The sequence below is a fragment of the Diabrotica virgifera genome, chromosome 10 (genome assembly GCF_917563875.1).
Source record: "Diabrotica virgifera virgifera chromosome 10, PGI_DIABVI_V3a".
Classification (NCBI taxonomy): Eukaryota; Metazoa; Arthropoda; class Insecta; order Coleoptera; family Chrysomelidae; genus Diabrotica; species Diabrotica virgifera.
The window spans coordinates 118,078,186-118,097,015 of NC_065452.1; the positions used below are offsets into that span (position 1 = coordinate 118,078,186).

At 32.9% G+C, this 18,830-nt stretch overlaps 1 protein-coding gene across 1 annotated transcript in view; it reads right to left on the bottom strand.

Annotated features, from left to right (window-relative positions):
• The window catches only part of LOC114333091 (voltage-dependent calcium channel subunit alpha-2/delta-3), a 174,388-nt gene that overhangs the window by 27,358 nt on the left and 128,200 nt on the right, over nt 1–18,830 (bottom strand). The window contains exons 13-16 of the mRNA XM_028282924.2: nt 9,586–9,945; nt 2,702–2,960; nt 2,221–2,463; nt 346–511 (exon numbers count right to left, since the gene is read on the bottom strand). Coding sequence (XP_028138725.2) covers nt 346–511; nt 2,221–2,463; nt 2,702–2,960; nt 9,586–9,945 — 1,028 coding nt within the window. The remainder of the gene's footprint in view (nt 1–345; nt 512–2,220; nt 2,464–2,701; nt 2,961–9,585; nt 9,946–18,830) is intronic.

Below are 18,830 nucleotides of genomic sequence, written 5' to 3' on the forward strand. Positions count from 1 at the left end.
CTTATGACAATGATTTTTCGGCTCTAGCTCTTCGTCTATAGAGCTTCTGCGGGAGAGTTTGGGATACTGTAACACTGTCTTTCTTGATCATGTTTATCACAATTTAGGACATTACACTGATCACATGATATGAGCTCATTGAATCGATGATAATAACAAAAAACTTCCATGGATAAAAAAAAACACATTTGTGTCATGGCCTAATAATTAGTAATAATAAAGTCTAATGATTAGTAATACTAAATAATTCTTAAGATTTTTTAATTACCAAAAAAATAATAAATTGTATTACGATGCCACAAGAAAATAGCTTCAATGTATTAAGGAAGGATTTGATTTACATACCTTCTTCGTCAGGCATATCTGCATCTGTGTCATTACCCATTCCATAATCTAAATAATCTTGAGCAAAAGTAGACATTGTAGAAAAAGAACTAAAGGTAATATCCAGTAGAGAATATATAAAATTCCATACGAACCAATTATATAGTGAATGCACATATCCTACAGTCTGAAAGAAGTAAAACAAAATTATACTAAATTTACAATTAAGATGCAGTAGAAATAAACAAACCAAGACAAGTTAAATGCTACTAGGAGCACTCCCAAATCATAATCTGTGTTATTATCGAGGCCAGTGCTGTTATAAACTTCACCGCCTGTAATAAACTTCTTTCTGTTTATCTATCGACCGATATTATATTTATATTTTAGGAAATTTACAATTTACGACGGCGAAGTCTCATTGTTGAGGTCGACCATCGACACCTAACAAACTACGTAAGAGCCATCAAAACATTTATTATTGTTGTCTGATATAACGAGATCCGCTTATAACGAGGTAATTAGTCCGCCATTTTAGTTCTCGTTATAGAGAGAGTCTACTGTAATATTATGAGTAGAACATCAACAGGAGGACAGGAAACACACGCAGAGTTAAAAACGCAAACGAAAAGGTTAGGTCTGGAAATTAACACAAAAAAAAACAAAACTAATGATACAGACGAGAAGAAATATAGTCCCGGAAAGAACATTATACATGAAGATGACATTGAAACGGTTGGAAAGTTTACATACTTGCAAGTAGAAATATATACCGACGGATCAGAAGATGGAGAAATACGGAAGTGAATAACGCAGGCAAACAGAACTTATTTTGCCCTCTCCCATATATTTCGGTCTAAAAGTATCTACCGAAATACAAAGATGAGAATCTATAACACCTTAATTCGACCAATAGCATGCTATGGAAGTGAAGCATGGGTCCTGAAAGAAACATCCAAAAACAAACTCGACACATTCGAAAGGAAAGTACTGAGTAGAATACTAGGACCTGTGAGCAAAAACAGAATCTTCAGAATTCGATGTAGCAACGAGCTTTATATTTTTATAAGGAAACGCTCCTATCAGACTTCATTAGAATACAAGGATTGCAATGGGTCGGACATGTGATAAGAATGGGAGGGGATAAGCCACCAAAAAGGGCACTAAACGCTAGAATGCGGGGAAAGCGAACGGTTGGAAAGCTAAGAAAGCGCTGGGAAAAAACAGTAAGCAGCGATGCGCAAGCAAGCACATTTAGGAGTCTTTGTATGGAGGTAGGCAGTCACAGACAAACAAGGGTGAAGGCAAAAAATAAAGGAGACCAAGGCTCAATTTGGGCTGTAGTGCCGTAGAAGAAAAAGAAGAAGAGGCTGGCTTCCACAAAGGATATTAATATAAGAGACAATAAGACTGACTTCTTGGTATATTTGACAGAAAAATTCTTAGAACCATTTTTGGGGTCGTGAATGAATATGGGCTATGGCGTCGAAGATACAACGTCGAGTCGAAGATCGAACTGTATCAGTTATACACCGATCCAGATATTGTGGAATTCGTTAAAGTGAAGAGACTTAGATCGGCTGGACACATTGCTAGGATGCCAGATCACGAATACACTAAGAAATTAACGTTTTCAAATCCAGAGGGCACAAGAAGTAGAGGAAGACCACGAAGAAGATGGATTGATGTGGAAGAAGACCTGAAGATTCTAAGGGTCAGAAAATGGAGGGAAGTTTCCAGGAATCGACAGGAGTGGAAATTTCTTTGCGAACAGGATAAGATCCACAACGGATTGTCGAGCCACTTATGATGATGAATTAAGATCCTGAACCATATATTCTACGCATTGTGAACTTATAATAATATATACTTAAATAATTCTCAAATGTCACTTACAGTATGAATAGTACTGGCTGCAGATTCTGAACTATTTTCTTTTCTGCAAAAGGCTTGATAATCATACATAGTAGCCTGTTTAAATATTCCAACTCTTAACATGGATCCCATAATATCACCTTCGATTTTTCCAAAAAATTGTCCTGCTCTGTCATCGTATTCAGCCACAATAATGTATCCAGAACTGTCAACTATATAACATTCCAAGTTATCATTGCATCTACTACAATGTGTGCATTGGTTCTAAAAGTAAGACAAAATAAGTAACATAAAAATAGGTTTGAACACAACTTATATTATTAGGTACATTGTGCAATAAAATAAAAGTTTAACTTTGATACCCTGTATTTCGGTTATTATCAACTTTTGTACCAAGGTAAGTTAGCTTAAATCGATCTATTTTAACCTCAGAAATCTAAGGTTAAGCTATGGCCCATTCTTTACCAAACTCCCTGTATATATATTATAAAATGATACTCACCGATAACTTATTTGATACTTCTTGAAACTTGGTTTGTAACTTAGCTTGGGAAAACTGAAAACCAACCACGGATCCAGGAGTTTTATGGCCTTTTTCAGATGGGAATATAGCAAAACTTCCTGTTACTATTCTATTAGTATCCTTTGTACCAGCATCAAATGGTACCGAGTACACAAAAGATTCGTCGTATTGTCGTTGGATCACTGCATTCTTATACCATTGTTCATTTATAGCATATGGATGAACGTCTCCAAACTCTCTTAAAAGTATTTACAGATTGAAATACATTGTCTATGGAATAGTACTATTTGTAAATCACATATTGTACTAATTTGAAAATTTATTACTACATATCTAATATAATCAGAATGAATCATAGACGTAACCAGGGGGTGGTTTTGGGGGTTTTAACCCCCCCCTTTTTGGATGTACTTTGAGCTCTATACGCTTAACACCATTATTATTCCATACCCCCAGAGACCTTCAAGTAGATGTAAACCCTTAGGATCATCCTTGTTACACCTCTGGAATGAATTAAGGAGATAACAAGTGGAAGAGTGAGACATAGACTAAGAGTCGGTATAGGTGAAATTTTCTAATCATTTTAGGCACGATAAGTGCCTATATCTTAAATAGTAGAACCTAAAAGAACACATCGCACCCTCAGTAATATAGAGGCACAATTCAAAAAAGTAGATTTTTGGGAAATCGCGTTTAAAGATTCTGGTTTCCGACATTACAGCTTATTTTTTCAAAATACATGCTTATTATTTAAATTATAAATGTGAAATTTGACAGATTTGTTACTTGATAATTGCACTATAAGTAGCAAGGAGAAAAAATATTACTATCAATAAATTCCATTAATTACATCTATGTAATTGAAAAAAATACTTTCAAGTTAGTCCCATATATGTAGTACAAAAAACATAACAGAAATAAGGAACTGTTTAAAGTTGATCCCTTATATTATTAATGCCCTGTCATTGTTTATGCATAATGGCGATCTATTATTAATTAGACTCAACTTATTTATTATATTTTGCATAATATAACGGCTCAACTAAAAACTGTTCTATTTAATACAAAATGTTAAAACACAAACTCACCAGGATTTTCGTCATAAAAAGACATGTTATTGATTGCTTCCTTGTAGCAGTAAAAACCAGAGGTGACCAAGGAGAGTGAGAGAGAGGCACAAATATATTTACCCAACCATTCATGTTCTTTTTCTCTTTCTGTCAACTCTAACCGGTAGAGAATTTCATTTTGTGCCCATATCATTTAAAATCACAGTTAACACAAATTTTGAGTTGAGCCCTTATATTACTGAGGGTGCGACATATGAACACTGTGACGTCACTTTTTAGTGGCACATGCGTCGACAGTGGCGCATCAAACTTTCACCTTATGGACGGGATAAATAAATTAAAATGTACCCTCCCTCACTACCAGAATTCAATTTTTTCATTTTTTAAGTTGTATGTGATTAACAAATAAGACTCAGCCTAATTTTAATCCACTACCCCCTTCCCCCTTCCCCCACCATAAAAAAATTCATTTTTCGTTTTTATTTTTTTTTTAGGTGAGATGCAACCATTTTAAAATGTCAAAAAATTGACACGCACATTTAAGGCTTTTAAAAAACAAGTCTATTTTGTATGGGCCCGTAAGTTGAGTGTACATAACCTCGAAAAAATTTTTAGTTTTTTTCGGATAAAAGCGTAGGTACCTATAACTTTTTTTGGGATGGCTGCAGCTCTATTTTTTTTTAGTCTTTTGTATTTTATCAAACACTACATTTCTAATTTTTATCAGATTTTTCTGTAAGGCTCGCTACTTTCAAAAATCGGAAAAACTGTTTTTTAGGATTTTTTTTGGGAATTTTCGCTATTTTATAGACTTCAAAATAGATCAAATCAATGTTTTTTTATAGGTTATATAAAAATTGAAGTAACTATGTCCCTTAGAACATTTAAAAATGGGAGAAGCACGTTCAAACTCCCAAAAAATCCCTAAAAACAGTTTTTTGGATTTTTGAAGGTGGCGAACCTTACGGAAAATCTGATACAAATGAGAAATATAGTGTTTGATAAAATGCATAAGATTAAAAAAAAATTAGACCTACAGTGATCCCCAAAAAAAGTTGTAAGTATAAGTTTTTCTCTGAACAAAAAATGTTTTGAAGTTACCCAGATAGCATGTAAACTTGTGGCAAGTTTGATTCTTCTTTGATTTTAAATTGCTGCGTCAATTATGACGAGGCAAGTTTGTGTCAAGTTTGCTGCAATATTGTTATGACAAAGATGATGATTCAAGTTTTTAGCAACTTTGCTGCAAGCTTACAATTGCAAAGCCGTCATCTATTTGGTTGACTTACACGTTACGGTCGGTTCGGTTCGGTTTCGTTCGTTACCCTGACTGATGTCACGCCTACGAAAACGAAAGTGTTACCACTGGAGAGAATTTTCAACATAAAAGAGAAAAAGTTAACTTATAAGGGAATCTTTGCTCCAGTCCAAATTGTAAAATAGTTAAAAAACAATCAAAATATTTGAAACTAATTCAACATATATTTTCACATATTTTTTAAATAGGATCATAGGAGGAAATTTTATCATAAAAGTGGGAATTTTTAAGGTACGTTGAGGGAAAAAGCTTACTCGACAGCTGGCAACACGGGAAAAGTAACCTGCCTCCCTACCTGCCAAGCGGTGATAATTTGTGGTTATGTCCTATCCTATGTTGATATTTTTCTTTGAGTTTTTTATAACATTTACCGTACAATTTTACGAGAGTATTACTTTAATTACTAAGCTGAAGCTTTTTTTCTTCAGTTTTTCATAGACCCACCTGCTTGTGGTGATTAGGTACAGATTGGTATTCTTTTTGCTTTGGTGAAATTGAGGTAAGTTTTTTTATGTTTTCCGTAGCTTCTAGCTGTATGTTGTATTACTATCTAGCTATTTACTATCTAAAATAAATTATATTTATAATAATATTATATGTAAATAAATTTTAGGTTTTATTGTAAAATTGTTACTTTAACATCTTTTTATCTCTTTTAATAGCAAATATTAATTCTGTTCACACAGCAAGAGTTTATAACAATTTCTTTTATTTGATTCAGAGCTGATAGACAAAACTGAGCATCGGAATCTGAAGCTAGCGGGTTTAATGTAAGTTCCAATAAATAATTGTAGACAATAGATTATATTTTAGTTGAGTGATTACTGAATAAATAGTTATATAAAATGGTATTGTATTTTTTATTCACGTTGTTTATTCAAATTGTGGCTAGTATGTCAAAACAAACCTTAAGGAAGTTTGTATCAAGTTTGAAAAAACAAACTTCATGCAACAGAAAAAAAACCTTCACCAAGTTTGTTATATCAAGTTTGTATCAAGTTTGAAAAAACAAACTTCATGCAAGTTTGTCACACTGTAACTAGCAAGTTTGATTTAAACTTGCTGCAAGTTTGCAAAGTTGCCATGGCAAACCTGCAGCAAGCTTTCATGTTTGATGTATCAAACTTGTTGCAAGTTTTAAACAAGTTTATATTGCTATCTGGGTATGTACACTTAACAGGTGACCATAAAAAATAGACATGTTTTGTAAATTTTTTCAATTTTTAAAATTTATTGCATCCCACGTAAAAGAATAAAAACGAAAAATGAAGTTTTCGATGGTAGGGAAGGGGGGACGGGTGGTGGGTTAAAATTACGCTGAGTCTTATTTATTAATCACATAGAACTTAAAAAATGAAAAAAAATTATTTCTGGTAGTGAGAGAGGGTATATTTTAATTTATTTATCCAGTCCATAACTGGAAAGTTTGATGCGCCACTGTCGAAGCGTGTACCACTAAAAAGTGACACAGTGGCACAGTGTTTGTACGTTTCCTTGTAGGTTCTAATATTTAAGTTATAGACTCTTATCGTGCCTAAAATGATTAGCAAATTTCACCTATACCGGCTATTAGTGTAACACTGTGCAAAGGGATATTGTAATAATACACTAATGTAGTACGTATAATGAAACTTATTCTATTACATGAATCTATCTCTCTCTCTCTCTCTCTCTCTCTCTCTCTCATGGTGGGGACACATGATCAGAATGAACGAAACTAGACAGGTGAAGAAGATATGGGAAGCGAGAAAAATAGGGAAAACCCGTAGAGGACGACCAAGAAAAACATGGAACATTAGCATAAACCAGATTCTCGAAGAAAGAGGGAAGACATGGAGTGAGGCAAAGGAACTAGCTAGAGAAAGAAAAGAGTGGCGTAAATTTGTGGAAAAAAATTAAGCGAGCTTGTACACCTCGATACCTACGGGTATAAGAGGTTTACGATTATGTATGTATGTAGTACATAATACTCGATCCAAGATCTCTCTTCAATTAAATCTGTTTTACCCGTTTCTGTTCTATTTTTTCGTAGGTTTTTACCGCTTTCCACCCTTCTCTTGATCTTATTTACCCTATAAATTTGTTGAGCTGATATTTTGTTTTGAAAGAGGACACCCATTGAAAAAATGGATAATGAATAATGATTTCAGAGGTAGATTATTTACAAAATCTCATGAACCTGACTCATCATTTGGTGACTTCAATATAAGAACGAAACTATGTAGTTTAACACTAGAAAGTTGGAGGGGCCAATTTGGCCCCTGTTGCGATTTGAAGTTATTGTAGTTTTTTTATTTGAAGCAATAATAATTTCATATTTTATGACTTTTAATATTTTGATACAAAGACTTATTTAACACAAAAAAATATTGTTTACTAAATTTATTAAATGGTTTTTCTAACAGATCTACCATAGAAGTCTAAAGGGGCCAAATTGGCCCTGTGTAAGTTATTATCGTTTTCTGGGAAATTCGACGAGCCTTTCTTTCAAATTTCTGTCGGATGGGTAAAATTATATTTATGTATGTTTATTGTAAATGGTTACCCTTATACTGGTACTGATCATCTACAATCTACGTAATAAAGATAAAATTGTTGGTGAACACAAATGAACAAAAAGTTACAATTTATTGTGGGTGTAGAGGACCAAATGACGCGTCTTTATACTACAAAAGTAACTTCAAGACGATGGCCTATGTACGTGTTTTATAATACTCTTGACTTGGAAGCAATAAATGCATGGATTACATATTTATAAAGAAATAACTAGAAGTAGACTCAGTCTTTGTAAGTTTATTCTTCGGCTGTGTGAAGAATTATGTGCCCCATACCTTGCCTCCCGAAATCTGGAACTACGCCTAGCAACACCAGGTCTACCAACAACTATCACTGTTACTATTCAAAAAACGACAAAAATATCAGTTGAAAATATTTTGTAAAGGAAATCATACTTCCAATCATTGCCGCGGCTGTAACAAGGCAATGTGTGGCAAATATAAAAAACTGCAAACTGTATGGTGTTCCGAATATTTTTGATAGGCAGCGAATGTGTTAAACAATGAAAGTAAAAAATAAAATCAGATTCTATCGTCTAGAGTAGATTTAATTTAGATGAAGTAGTTTTCAATCCTAATAGCAATATTAATAATATTTAAAAATATTAAAATATTACTAAAAGATTTTTAAATTGAAAACTTATTGGTCTATTTCCTTGGTAACACCTCCATGGATTCTAAAATTTGCAAGCCAGATGGATGCTGAAGCGAAGAAGACAAGCGGGAATTCAAAAACTTACAATTCACGACCCCGTCTGTTCAGCTGGTAAATTCCAACAGAAAATGGACCTAGTTACTCAAAGAAGTAACGACCAATATAAAAATAAAATAAAAATTCCATTTTTATTCAGTAGCAATGCGAAGACAAAACAATCTTATTTTTCACTTAGAATACGGAGCGCAGTCCAGCACTCTGAATCGACGATTTTCGACTCTTGTTGGAGTCTCGTCGGATAGAACGTAGGCCTGCTACTCCATACTCTAAGTGACCAACACCGAGAGTTTACCCACCGGTAGCAAATTTTAGAAGCCATGGAGGTGTTACCAAGAAAATGGACCAATAAGTTTTCAATTTAAAATTTTTTTAGTAATATTTTAAAATTTTTAAATATTATTAATATTGTTATTAGGATTGAAAACTACTTCATCTTTCAATTGCCAGATGACGCTAGTCACCTAGTCCATTCACGTCAGTTGCGGTGTGGGGGATAAACTCTCGGTGTTGGTTACTTACGGCCGGTTTCACAAAGTAAAGTTAATTTGTGGTTAAGAGATAACCAGAGGTTACCCCAAAATATGCGTTTTAGTTTCAGGTTAACGGCGAAGTATGGTTAACTCACATAATTTTTAACCAGAGATTGGAGTGGGTTACCCTTATGGGTATACCGAGAAGGGTAACAATTATGAAACTGAAACGCATATTTTGGGGTAATTTTGAGGATATCTCTTAACCACAAGTTAACTTTACTTTGTGAAACCGGCCGTTAGAGTATGGAATAGCAGGCCTACGTTCTCTCCGATCAGACTCCAACAAGAGTCGAAAATCGTCGATTTAGAGTGCTGGACTGCGCTCCGTATTCTAAATGAAAAATAAGATTGTTTTGCCTTCGCATTGCAACTGAATAAAAATGGAATTTTTATTTTATTTTTAGATTTAATTTCTTTAAACTGAGTTTTAATTGATTAAAGAACGTGGGGCCAAAATGATCCCTTCTGGCTTTCTAGGTAGGTAAGCTAAGCCCGACTTTCTAGTGTTAAATAAAGTGGTAGTTTCAAATTCTACATTAAGTTGCTACTTAGACTAAAATATGCTAGTGTATAAGATTGACGTATGGACAAGCAAATGAACTTTTCTTCTATAGTGAAACTAAAAGTATTAATTATAAAGAGTTGAATGAGTGTAACAAAAGTTGCACCTACTTGGTTTGTCCTTTGGTATTATCATTTTTGTCTTCATCAAAAATATAATCCCATCTCGTGAGCCCACTCATGGTTGCAACAAATCTAAGCGAAGCATTATATCTTTGAAAAAGAGGTTGTTCCCTTGGTTTAAACTGCCATTTTTCTTTAAAAATCTCATGTGTTATTCTGGCATCGAAGATAAGCCTTTGTACCAGATGCATATCGCAATAATAGTCATCTTCTTTTAGTAGTTCTACTTTATCCTCATACTGACTTTCCCAACGAAAGGGACCGTACATTTTGGCTAAAAAGTGAAGTAGTTCTTTCTCTGGTGTTGGAAATTCGTGACCTTCCAAATAATGATATTTACAGTATACCCTAAAATACATTTATGATGCTTTATGCAGAAAACGTTGACTGAAAATTATTATTATAGTGTCACTCTGTAGGAATCTTACCCAGGTAAAGTTACGTCGAACATATATCAGTGGCAGATCTAGGGGGTGGGAAAATGGGGAAATCCCCCCCTAAAAGGTCCAAAATTATAGAAAAAAATTGTTGTGTTGAAACAAAAATATATTAGCTGACATGAAACTTAGAAACCACAGAAAGACAAATAGTCCAGGGCGGATCTGTTTTGAGATGGACGTTGAGAGGTGACTTATATTTTTTTGCAGAAATGCTTGGAATTTACTCATATAATAATAATTGAGTTATCCTCCTACTCAAAAAGGTCCGGACATTGTTTAAATAATCAAAATGTCAAAAAATGAAGAAAAAATTCGATTTTTTTTCTTCGTTTTTTGATTATAACTTTAAAAATATTCACTTCAGAGAAAAGTTACACTAACATAAAAGTTGCACAAGTAAATTTCCTACAACATAGGATTGGAAAATTTTAAAAGTTGTCACCCTTATTGCAAAATAGCAACAATTGCCAAAAAAAAACATAAAAAAACAAGTATTCGCATTTTACGGTTTTCAACCATTTGTGCTAGAGGTAGGACCTTCATATTTTACCCAAAAAAACTTTATGACACAGTAAAACAGTAATGTAAATTTCATTAAGATTGGTTCAATAGATTTTGCAAAATAAATTTTGAAATCCAGGTTTCGCAAAAAAAAATCATATTTTTTAAATGTTGCAGGACTTAAAATAAAGCAGATTGCAAGTTGAATTTTTTTACATATAGAATAAAACTGTACCTTTAATTTGCAATTTGTAAAATTAAAATCGGTTAACTACCACGGCGTCAGGAGTTTCTTTAAATAAACATTAATTTTTGGTGCTACACGCAGGACAGCGGTGTTCGATTCACACAAGTTGATTTCCACCAAAATTTGTTTAAATCTTTAAATAATGTGTATAATATATTATTTTTTTAACTCCATATATTTTGTTTTATTTTAATATTTTAATTCCACAAAAATCAAACTAATTTGATTATTGTTTGTGAAATATTGTTTAAACAATTGCATATGTTTAAAAATAATAAACTTTTATTCTCTAAGTTAAAATATATGAGCAAAGAAAATATTTGCTAAAAAAGTGTAATTTCAAAGGACAAAGTATGCGTTTTTATTTTACAATAAAAATATTCATTTATTTGTATCGAAATGTATTAAAATTTAAAATTTATCAATCATTATCAAAGGTCATTGGAATGCCCAATCAGAGCAAACGTATCCGCTGTCCTGCGCGTAGCACCAAAAATTATTGTTTATTTAAAAAAATTCCTGACGCTGTAGTAGTTAACCGATTTTAATTTTGAAAGGTACATTATATGTAAAAAAAATTCAACTTGCTCTCTGCTTTATTTTCATTCCTGCAACATTTTGAAAAAATGAATTTTTTTGATAAAGCTGGATTGCAAAATTTATTTTGCAAAATCTGTTAAACCCATCTTAATGAAATTTACAGTGTTGTTTTACTATATCATAAAGTAAAATATAAAGGTCCTAAGTGTAGCATAAATGGTTGAAAACCGTAAGATGTGAATACTTGTTGTTTTTATGGTTTTTCGCAATTATTGCTATTTTGCAATAAGGTTGACAACTTTCAAAATTTTTAGCCAATCCTATATTGTAGCAAATTTAATTACGCAACTTTTATGTCAGTGCAAGTTTTCTCTGAAGTGAATATTTTTAAAGTTATAATCAAAAAACGAAGAAAAAAATCGAATTTTTCCTTCATTTTTTGACATTTTGATTATTTAAACAAAGTTCCGTACCTTTTTGAGTGGGAGGATAACTCAATTATTATTATATGAGTTAATTCCAAGCAATTTCTGCAAAAAAATATGAGTCACCTCTCAACATCCAAATGTACTTATCTTTTTACAGATGCGCCCTGGTCTAAAATTCAACCCAATAACCGCTTAACACACTCACCCGAGTTAACTCGGTATTAAACTACGTTTCTATTTTCGCATAACCGAGTTAACTCGGATGAACGCGTGAGGGTATTTGTTATTTTATATTTTTCCGTTGTTTAAGAAAGGATTTGTTACACAACGTCTAGTTACACAATGATTTTTCCAATAAGATATGCGTTTTTTACTTTAGATCATCTACTGACAATAGCCTTGTTCGCAGTTTAATTTACTGTTATAAAATAAGTAGATAATTTTGTGACGCATTTTTGCAAATAAATCGTTAAGCGAATAAACACGCTAGTTAGAAAAATTAAGGTAACTTAATGCATATAAGTCATTATTTATGTCTTGTATATAGTTTGGTTTTATCTTTTTTATGTCTTTTGCGTGGTGTTTCATTGGAAGTTCCCCCCTAAGGCAAACTTCCCCTCCCTAGGCAAATGTTTAGATCCGCCACTGGCATAAATAAACAATACACATTCAAACGGTAACATGGGCAGACTACTTTACATTCAGATTTGCTACAGGTGACAATAATGAACCACCAACACAAAAAGTGGCGACAAATAAAGAAATAAACATTGAGGAGGGATAGGTAAACGAAGCATTAAGGAAATTTAAAAAAAGGAATATCACCAGGAGAGGACAGAATACTGAACAAACTTCTAAAGTAGACCAGATCTTACCAGAACTATTAAAACTAATCCAAAAAAGAATAGAACCAAACAGAATACCACAAGACAGGAGATCTAGCATCCTAATAGCTCTCTTCAAAAAGAGAGACAAGTCGGACCCGGATTAGGAAAGAGGAATTCATTTATTAAACACAATATTATATACCAGGGCATTTAGCACTAAAAACACAATCTACTAAACTAAAATCGATTTTTAAATACAGCAGCTAGAGAATTGCAACTTTTGGCATTGCGTTCAGGATGATGTCAGGAAAAAGTCTACTATAGAAAAATTGGTTTAAATGCATGATTGCATTTATGGGTGCATAAAATGCATCCAAAAGTTCATAAACATGTCAAAATAAGCATATACAGGGACATATTTTGTTACTCGAGGGTTTTTGGTGTCGTTGAACACGAAAAACGACTACGCCCTTAAAACCGACCTCCGCAGTATCTGCTGCCCAGGGTCACTGCTAAGGCACGTTCTCTGGAGTTTCGAGTATCATTGTCACTAAATTGATGCAAACAAGAGATTACTTGAAGATTTTTGGAGTCGCTGAACACGAATACGTCATCAGAACCGACCCCTAGAGCACCTGGTGCCCAGTGTCACTACTAAGGCAAGTCATCTTCAGCAGTTTAGAGGGTTTTCGGCAATCAAATGATGCAAATAGATTACTCGGATATTTTTTGGGGTTGCTAAAAACGAATACGCCATCAGAACCGATACTCGGAGCACCTGGTGTCTAGGATCACGTCATCTTTTGGAGTTTCGAGGGATTTCGGCACTAATTTGATGCAAACAGATTACACGAGGGGTTTTTGGGGTCACGAGGTCCGGGGACCCCCAGGAGCACCTGGTGCCCACGGTTACTGCTAACGCACGTCATCTTCTGGAGTTTCGAAGGTTTTCGGCCTTGAATGCATGCAAAGAGATTACTTGGCGATTTTTGCGGTCGCTGAATACGAATATGCCATTAGTACCGACTTACAGACCACCTGGTGCCCATGATTACTGCTAAGGCATGTTATATTTTGAAGTTCAGAGGGTTTTTGGGTAAAGGTGCACCGGGAGTCAGTTCTGATGGCATATTTTTGTTCCGCGACCCCAAAAACCCATGAGTACGTAATCTGTTTGCATCAATTTAGTGTCGAAAACTCTCGAAATTTCAGAAGACGTACCTTAGCAGTGAATCTGGGCACCAGGTGCTCTGGTGGTTGGTTCTGATGGCGTATTCGACTTCGGCAAACCCAAAAACACCCGAGTACAAAATCTGGCCCGTAATACACTTATTTTGACATGTTTATGAACTGTTGGATGAATTTTATGCACTTTCTGACTTTTCTATAGTATACTTTTTTCTTGACATCATCGTGAACAGAATGCAAAAAGTTGCAAGTCTCTAGGTGCTGTATTTAAAAATCGATTTATTTTGTACCAAATGTCCTGGTCTATTAAAATTAACAACCAAAGGGGTAAGAAATAACAAATAAACTGAATAAAATGATATCACTGGCAGAAGAACAACAAGGTTATAGGCGTGGAAGATCATGCACCTTGCTATATTTATAATGAGGCAAGTACAAGAGAGATCTCTAGAATACAACAAACCGGAATTCGACAGGGTCAAATTAAAAGAAGTTATCCACTTATTATATGCAAGTGAGATACCTCTACAAATAATCAAAGCGATCGAAAATATCTATCAGAACAACATCATAACAGTAAAAGTAGAGCAAGAACTAACTGACCGAAATGAAGCTGGCAATGGGATAAGACGGGGGAATTCCCAGAGCCCTCTATTGTTCAACCTGATCATGGATGGAATAACAAAAAAAAATAAGAACGAAAAAGACATACCAAATAGGAGAAAACAACTTATAATAATCTGCTATGGAGACGACGACGCAATACTAATTTCTCAAAGTGAAAATGGTTTAAAACGTATGCTGTACTGCTGTACTAATTTAATATTACCGCCAGAAAATTTAACGTGATTATTTCCTCAAAAAGACCAAATGCATTGTTATCACAGGAAATGCATTGTTATAACATCGAAAGCTCGAAACAGAAGTGGAAGATCAAGTGAATAGAGCAAACTGACGCAAGATGATAAAAACATGATCCGACACAGATAGAATAAAAATAATGCTAGAAACAGCATTGATGAAAACCCTTAGAAAAATCAATGATGGTAAGATACTATAGGACAGAGCTAGAAGCACAGATATACGACGGAGATGCAAACTGGAGAACATTAAGGACTGAATAAGAAAGAGAAGAGTAGATGGAACGATCATTTAAGCCGAATGACAACAAATAGAGTAGTAAAGACTGCAAGAGTCGGTATCCAAAGAGGTTAGGAAGGTGATTAGTTAAGTAGGAAGACCACGAAACCGATTGAACGACAATGTACTGGAGGCACATTGAAAAACAGGCAGTGATGTTTACACAAAAAGAAGAAGAATAATATATAAACAAGTACATATAAGCTTATAAAATGGTGTGCTTATACATAAAATATAAACTGCTCGTCAAAAGTTAAGGATATTGGTATTATTCAAATAAACCGTTTGTTATCGAAAAAACTTGGTTATTTGCGTATCAAAAGGAAGTAAGCAGTCCCATTAATTCCTTTTTTTTATTGACAAAAAAGAATGACTACATTTCTATCACAATAATATAGAAGGTTTTAATGTTGTCCTGAAACTATTTCCTTGTGACATTTTTATGATTACTATTTATATGGAAAATAAGCCACAATTAAATTGAAAAAAATAATTTTATTAACGTTTCGACGCCCAAATCGGGTGTCGTTGTCAAAATACAAAATACTACTAAATGAAACAAAAATGTTGTTGCTATGTAAAATATTCTTTTAATAATTTATTTAATCTGACTCATTTATTTTGGCAATTCAGACATATATTATACATTTTAAGTAGAAGACTTTAAAACGATATTGCCAATATTTATGAGTTACGTTCCTGGGACGACTTTACTGAAAGATAGTTCATTCGATTACATGAAATCATAAAATTACATGAGAATTTTACTGTCATCGTTTCATTTGGTTGTCTTCTTAAAGACAGATCACATGCTATGATTTTTTTGTGATGGATATTCTTGAGTTGGGGTTGATTTCATGTAATCGAATGAACTATCTTTCAGTAAAGTCGTCCCAGGAACGCAACTCATAAATATTGGCAATATCATTTTAAAGTCTTCTACTTTAAAATGTATAATACAGGGTGATTGATTAGTAGGGTAAAGCTCAATAGCTCCGCTATAGTAATAGATAGCAATAAAAGTTAATAACAAAAATTTTAGCCACCTTTGAGCTTCACATTACAAAATTAATTAGAATGTTACAGGGTGTTCGATAACACAGTGGCAGACCAAACTTATGTTTTTTTTTAATGGAACACCCTATATTTTATTTTAAATTCTAAATTCTGGTAACTTCTCCATCACAAAAATATAAAGGTTTGTTATGTTATACAGGGTATTTACAAAGTTATAACCAATTTTATATGAAAATCGTAACAAGTTCAACTCCCTGTATAAATAAAAATAAGCAAAACAACAATGGTTTATTAATGCCATATTTTTTAACGTATTGTCAAAATTTTCAAGAATGGTCGATATTGCTAATTTTCCTTATATCAAATACAGGGTGAGTCAAAACGCAAGTACATTATTTTCTCAGTAATTTTAAATGGAACACCCTGTATTTTATATCACTATTGAAAAGTACCATTACCATACTTTAATTTTTGATAACATTCCCTATGTCTAAATTTATTAGTTTTCGAGATATTTTCATTTTTCAATTGACCAGTAGCGTGGTTAGCCAAATCACCAGAATTTAATAAAGTGGACTGATTTTTTTGGGGTTACGTTAATAATGAAGTTTATAAAATACCTCCAACAACAAGGGATGAGATGAAAAATAGAATACAAAGTGTATTTCGATGTGTTAATTTACAAATGCTCCATAGAGTAAGTAGCTCATTCAATGATCGTTTTTAGGCGTACATAAATGTGTTAGGAGATAATTTTGAACACCTTATGTAATTAAATATTAAAAATATTTTATTAAAAGCAGCTTCTAATTTTTTCAAACATGTTTTTTTGCAAAATGTATTAATGATAAATTATGTTTCGTTCTATATTTCTTACATTGTTACATTTACATACAAAAGTAGTGTTTAATTGTCTTCACAAAATATTGTATTTTGTGTTTGTGAGTTTTTTTTTGTAAAATTTATTACTAATTTTCTTTGTTTATTTGTTACATACAAATTAACGAAAAACACATGAAAAACGAACACACACGTTTTTTACATGAAAAACGAACACGGAAGTACTGCGAGAAATGGGTAAAGAATGCGAAATAATAAACACAATAAAAATAAGAAAGTTACAATATCTGGGACACGTAATGAGGGGACCGCGATATGAAATGCTAAGACTGATAATACAGGGAAAGATAAGAGGCGGAAGGAGTATAGGAAGAAGGAGAGTGTCATGGTTAAAGAATTTAAGGGACTGGTTTAGATGCAGTTCTATAGAACTCTTTAGAGCAGCGGTGGATAGAGTAAAGATAGTGATGATGATATCCAACCTCCGATTAGGAGACGGCACTTGAAGAAGAAGAAGATTTGTTACATTTACATAAAAAGATAGTTTTTAATGGTTTCAAAAATGTTGCATGTAGTGGTTGTGTTTTTGTTTGTAAAATGTATTGCTAATAAATTATTTTTATATCTTTATTGGCTACAGTGTGACATTGATTACCGGATTGATAATCGGTAATATTCAATTGTCAATTCAGTCATGGCTTACTTAAAATTTAGATAAATTTAAACACCTAAAATAATTTGCTCTGAAAAATGAAAATATCTCGAAAACTAATAAATTTGGGCATAGGGAATGTTATATAAAAATTAAAGTACGTTAATGTTACTTTTCAATAATGATATAAAATACAGGGTGTTCCATTTAACATTACTGAGAAAATAATGTACTTGCGTTTGACTCACCCTGTATTTGATATAAACAAAATTAGCAATATCAATAATTCTAAAAAATTTTGACAATACATAAATAAAAAACATGGCATTAATAAACCATTGCTGTTGTGCTTATTTTTATTTATACAGGGAGTTGAACTTGTTACGATTTTCATACAAAATTGGTTATAACTTTGTAAATACCCTGTATAACATTACAAACCTTTAAATTTTTGTGATGGAGAAGTTAACAGGATTTCGAATATAAAATAAAATATAGGGTGTTTCATTTTAAAAAACATAAGTTAGGTCTGCCACTGTGTTATCGAACACCCTGTAACATTCTAACTAATTTTGTAATGTGAGGCTCAAAGGTGGGTAAAATTTTTGTTATTAACTTTTATTGCTATCTATTACTATAGCGGAGCTATTGAGCTTTACCCTACTAATCAATCACCCTGTATATGTCTGAATTGCCAATATAAATGAGTCAGATTAAATAAATTATTAGAAGAATTTTTTACTTAGCAACAACATTTTTGTTTCATTTAGTAGTATTTTGTATTTTGACGACACCCGATTTGGGCGTCGAAACGTTAATAAAATTATTTTTTTTTAATTTAATTGTGGCTTATTTCCCATATAAATAGTAATCATAATACAGGGTGTAACAAAAATACAGGTCATAAATTAAAACACATATTCTGGGACCAAAAATAGTTAGATTGAACCTAACTTACCTTAGTAAAAATATGCACACAAAAAAAGTTACAGCCCTTTGAAGTTACAAAATGAAAATCGATTTTTTCCGATATATCGAAAACTATTAGAGATTTTTTAATGAAAATGGACATGTGGCATTCTTATCGCATTAACATCCTAAAAACAAATTATAGTGAAATTTGTGCAGCCCATAAAAATTTTATGGAGGTTTTGTTCCCTTAAACCCCCCCCCCCAAACTTTTATGTGCGTTCCAATTAAATTATTTTTGTAGTACCATTAGTTAAACACAATGTTTTTAAAACTTTTTTGCCTCGTAATACTTTTTCGATAAACCAGTTTTAATCGAGATGCGGCCTCTTTTTTAATATGTTTACATAAAAATTTTATGGGGGGTTTGTGACTTTAAACCCTCCAAATGTTTGTGTACGTTCCAATTAAACTATTGTTGCTGTACCATTAGTTAAACACAGT